The 5,408-nt window shown below is 40.6% G+C and overlaps 1 protein-coding gene across 1 annotated transcript; it reads left to right on the forward strand.

Moving 5' to 3' along the window:
• Positions 1–4,662, forward strand: LOC109983771 (inositol monophosphatase 1). The gene is made up of 9 exons (XM_020633637.3): positions 1–64; positions 1,219–1,317; positions 1,437–1,570; positions 1,663–1,767; positions 2,596–2,641; positions 2,741–2,849; positions 3,202–3,310; positions 4,192–4,343; positions 4,455–4,662. Exons 2-9 carry the CDS (start codon positions 1,255–1,257, stop codon positions 4,580–4,582), a joined length of 846 nt encoding a protein of 281 aa, XP_020489293.2. The 5' UTR covers positions 1–64; positions 1,219–1,254; the 3' UTR covers positions 4,583–4,662.
• The last annotated feature ends 746 nt before the right edge of the window (positions 4,663–5,408 follow it).

A 5,408-nucleotide genomic window follows, 5' to 3' on the forward strand; every position in this document is an offset into this window, starting at 1 on the left:
TTTCAGATAGAGGTGCACAGGCAGCAACGGGTTACTTTGGACAGCATCACCTCACCTCACAAAGGTAAGGTTCATCTTTCATTTTTTCAGAGATCATGCAGGACACTCGTGTGCTTATCATTATAGAGATGGAGAACTGTCATTGTTGTGTAACTCATCACCTAAAAAACTATCTCTGAAGTCAGATTATTCATGGAGAATCCGCTATGATGGAACTTGTCTGTTACGTTTAATAGCAGAGATGATTCCTGTCACATTTATTAGTCACATACACATTTAAACATACAGTAGTTCAATGCATAGTGAAATATTTTTGGTACCTGGTCAGCCAGGATTTGCAGACATTATATCATAGAAACTGGAAATGCAGAGAAACTCTCTCATACAACAAAAGTTAAGATAGCATATTAAAATGTTAGACTCCAAATACAAAAGTGTTGCAGATGATGTCAAGTATAAGAAACTGACTACTATAATAAGTAAACTTTAAGATGTGAATTGCTGTATTCACACCAAAAATGACGCCTCCAGCAATAGAAAAAAAAAATTATAATTTTGACTACTTAGACAAACATATACAATATTTGGAGACAGCCACTTTTGTAAATGTAAAATGCAAAGTCAGAATTTGCTCCATTGCCAAGGCATGAGTACAAATGCAAAGGACTGATTTAAATGTCCTCTCATGTTAGAAGACCTGACAGCCGAACAAGGTCAAAATCAAAGCTGGACATGTGCAGATCGTGATTGGACGGATCTATCTTGAACACTAGTCGAAAAAAGACTTGTGAAAAAAAGGAAAAACAAAGCATGTGTGATCAACACCATAATAAGTAGATATCTCTTCACAAGTGGAGTAAAGATGAGTAAAAGTCAACTAAAGATGCAGGGAATGACTTTTCCACGCTCTTAAGTACAATACACTACCTTACCGTCAGCTATTTCTTCATCGCTATTATTCGTCTCGTCTTCAACTTGTGGTGATGAAAAAAAGAAACACGTGACTGCTCGGCTTACATAACCTTCTCTTTTTCTAATGGAAGTGTGCCAAGCAAGCTTCAGAGACAGTGGCCTTAAAGCAAACACGCCCCTCATATTTAACAACCTTGTAGTCTTTTAACTTATTGTTATTGCATTTCTTATTGACAACATTTTAATTGTTCGACGCTTTTGAGTCACTGATGTGCTTTTACAAGCTTTATGTCATGTCATCTACAGGCTCTTCTCAGTAACACCCCCCTCCATAAGAACAAAATGGGCGACCCATGGTTAAGTGCATACGACGCTGCTCTTCGAGTGGCAAGAAAAGCTGGAGCGGTATGCAGATCTTTTCTTATAAATGTGTTTGTAGCATAAGATCAAACTAGAGATCTCTTCAGCAACTGAAGGACATTTTGTGACGATAATGACAATACTCTGATTTTTTTCTTTTTTAGGTAATCAGAGATGCTGGGGAGAAGGAGATAAAGGTCTGCACAAAAAGCTCCACTGTTGACCTCGTCACTAAAACCGACGAGAGGGTGGAGAAAATCATCATCGGGGCTCTTAGAGAACAATTTCCCGATCACTGGTGAGACAGCACACACACACTTTCATAGTTTTTCATTGCATTGAATGCTTATACTTCTGCTTACTGATATCGCTCTTTAATCTGTGCTGCAGTTTCATTGGAGAGGAGTCAGTCGCTAAGGGGGAGCCGTGTATCTTAACTGACAAACCGACATGGATCATCGACCCCGTGGACGGCACCACCAACTTTGTTCATGGGTAAGATGTTCGCGCTTACAAGAAGCGTTAGCTGCGTGGGTTAAGTAATGCTCGGATCAACGCAGTCTCAGAACTGTTCAGGATCTGAATCTCTTGTATCTCTCGGCTATATTGTGTTTATGTAGTCGTAGTTTTATAAGGGGGTCAAAAAATACCCATCAAATGATATGAATCCATTTAAAGGTCAGATTTGATATTTTGTAGTGTGTCCATAATCAGACCAATGAGTGGATATATATATTTTTTTACATGTTTTTATAGCCTGGTATGGTTGGCAACAGGCTTCATTTCTCAACTGAAGCCTCCGTTCTCCTTCAGCGACACACTTCCAACGCCTCTCCACTCGCACTAAGAAGTCAAGCGCAAGCGTAGGACACATTTGTCTCCGCCTTTTGCCTGCATTGTTGTGTATGCCAGCTAATGTTAGCACATTTGAGCTAGCTTGTAGCATCACATTGCATGTAAATTGACATCTATCTAAAAACACTTTGATTCAATGAGCAGTGAGTAGGCTTTGTTGTTTTTTTTTTTTCGCTAGTCCTTGACTAAAACAGCTTTTATTCGCAAAGGGGAGGAGCCGGCCGCCTCGTCCATGTAAACACAGCTCTGAAAACAACACAGCCAGCGGGACTCATGCTTGTCAATCATTGTAGACAGTAATGACTCAGAGAGACGTTTAGAGGATATCCTTGATTTCTGCTTTATTTATGTCTAAAATGTTGCACATTCTTCCTTAAATGTACAGCTGAGTCTTGTCTAAATGATGCATCTTTACAGTTTTTTCTTTATGCTCACCAATCTAATGTACATAAAACCACTTATTCACAGATTCCCCTTCGTGGCCGTATCCATTGCCTTCGCTGTCAATAAGGAGGTATGTTATACCAAATAGAGAAAGAGTTTCACAATCAGTGATAGAAGACGATCCAAATTTCATACATGAAAGGTAAAAAAAAAAAGCTGTCTGTTTCAGTTGGAGTTCGGTGTGGTGTACAGCTGCTTGGAAAACAAGATGTACAGAGGCCGAAACGGGAAGGGTGCTTTCTGTGACGACGAAAAAATTGAAGTGTCAGATGTAAAAGGTAATAAACACTTTTTTTCACTGTGCAGTACACACGAAAATACAGGACATACTATTTAGCATATTTGAGGTAAAAAAAAATAAAGTCCCAATAACGAGGAGACACAGCGTTTCAGTTATCACTGACATACTCCATCCTTTGCTTTTGATATTGAATATGTGGAAACATTCTTATGAAGTAATAACATCAAGGTCACACATTTCTCTCAGAACAAATTGACGATGTATTAAAGCAGAACAACAAGGTTAAAAAGGACTTTGAACTTGTACTGTACGTGTGATAGTGGATACCTTTACCGTCAGTGTGTCACCTTTAAGTTGTTGGGCCTCCTTTTGGCCTGCTGTCATTGCAGATATCCACAAGTCCATTATTATCTCTGAACACGGAACCGACAGGAGCTGCGAAAAAGTTGAAAAAATCTTCTCCACCATGAAGAAGATCCTTTGCATCCCAGTGCATGGGTAAGTGAAGTGAATACAGACACTCATTATTATTGTGTCCACAGACCTGCAGAACCAAAATGACCCCAATCTGACTTGTTTTTACCATATTATAAACTTTTGAAGTCTCAGAAATGTGTAATTTCTATGAAGCAGCATCAAAAAAATGGACAAATGGAACCAAAACCTCCATAAGAACCCGGGCTTCTACGGTCACTTAACACATTAAAGGACCAATATGTGGGATATCTACTAAATCATGAAAGAGATGTTACTACATCATCATACATTAAGATACAATGCTGTGTTGAAGTGCTGGCTTCTCTGACAACAATGTAGCAGCCAGTATGTCCTCCTTTGAAGTTCAGATTCTGGTCCTGAACGGTCTGTATTTGTTTGGACCAGAGAAGGTCGGCGGTTTTAAGGCGACCCCCAGACGTCCGTTTTGGACGCCGCTTGGTTTTGCCAGGAAAAAGGCAAACAGACCGGTGCTGCAGTGATGGAAGCACTTAAAAAGCAGACCTAGACTGTTGGATGATGTCATCTACAGAGATTTAAAGTTAATTCTAAAGTGAGAAATTGATCAAGACGGACAGAAAGGGAGACGGGGAGATGTGCAAACGGCAACCAAATTAGCCTAAAAATAGACGTAATGACTTTAGGCTAGGCTATCCGCTGCCATGATTTTAGAAATTTTAATTTTGATTAAAATTCACAATGTAAGTGAACACAGGACCCTAGAAACAGAGGAAAGACCCTACAGTACTGTACTGAACATGGACTTAGCCAACACTCTTACTAAAACTATCCTTAAAAAAACAACTCCGCTCTTCTTTCACAGCCTTTGTATGATGATGCTTCCTCATATATCCGTTCATCTCCTAATGTGTCTGTCCATTCAGGCTCCGTGGGTCAGGAACAGCTGCCACTAACATGTGTTTGGTGGCGTGCGGGGCAGTGGAGGCCTTCTTTGAGATTGGGATCCACTGCTGGGACATCGCTGCAGGAGCGGTTATAGTGAAAGAAGCCGGAGGAGTACTACTGGATGTTAATGGTGTGTATTCTTTCAAACTCCAATATTACAACTGCAATATTCATAAATCACAGCATTTTTTATTTTTATTGGTTAAACTGCTCTTAATGAAAGCTATGTTTGGTCTTTTAGGGGGACCGTTCGACTTGATGTCTCGGAGGATGGTTTCAGCCAACAACATGGTCATTGCCGAGCGGATCATCAAGGAAATTGAAATTTTCCCAGCGGACAGGGACGACGCTCCCATTAAAAAGAAATAACCAAATTCTGTAAAAAATGAAGGACAAAAAGAGAGAAAGCTCGCTATATTGTCCTAAATAAAGTTTATGTGCTATAATCACCCCTGATTGTCCTGATTTTTGTTTCTGGTGTTTCATTGGCTGCACAGAATTCAGCTGATCATCACGTCTGTTTACCCGTCTTTCATTTGTCTTTAAAAATATTGAAGTTAAAGCGGAAAACTACGGAAGCCCCAAGCAGTCATGCATCCGTTTTATTTACTCTGTTTTTTTATTTACTCTGTTTTCCTGAGATAACAAGAAAAACTTCCCCCTAAGGCCCCGTGTCCACCAAGCGTTTTTTTTCTGGGAGCCAGCGTCTTTTCTTCAGTTTTATCAGCGGCCAGCGTCTTGTTTTTAGTGCTCTGCCTTTTTTGTGCGGCCACTCCGAGCGCTCAAGTTTAAAATCTTTCAATTTTTCAGAATGCCGCTGTTGACATCACCGGCGCTCTTTTCCAAATGTATGACACTCCCCGTATTGACGCCTCCTATGGATCGCATCTTGTATCTACATCCTCTTTGCTCCGTGTCTGCTGGGGTGAAAAACTATCTCAAATATTAATCATGCAGTAAAAGGTACAGATCAGTGTTGGTCGTACGACCCTCCTCCACCCCAGTCACCTCCATTCCAGCTCAGCAGAGTTCAGAAACCCACTCCTCATTACATCCTGCATTCTTCAATCACCACCACCACCACCAGGGTCTAGACTCCATAGGGGGGTCTCCTATCCTGCTGTCGGCCTCATTACCTTTCAGAGTACATGAAGTCGTCATGATGGAGTCTAATCACCAAAGACTTTGCACGTTT

This window comes from Labrus bergylta, chromosome 20 (assembly GCF_963930695.1).
Source record: "Labrus bergylta chromosome 20, fLabBer1.1, whole genome shotgun sequence".
Taxonomy (NCBI): Eukaryota; Metazoa; Chordata; class Actinopteri; order Labriformes; family Labridae; genus Labrus; species Labrus bergylta.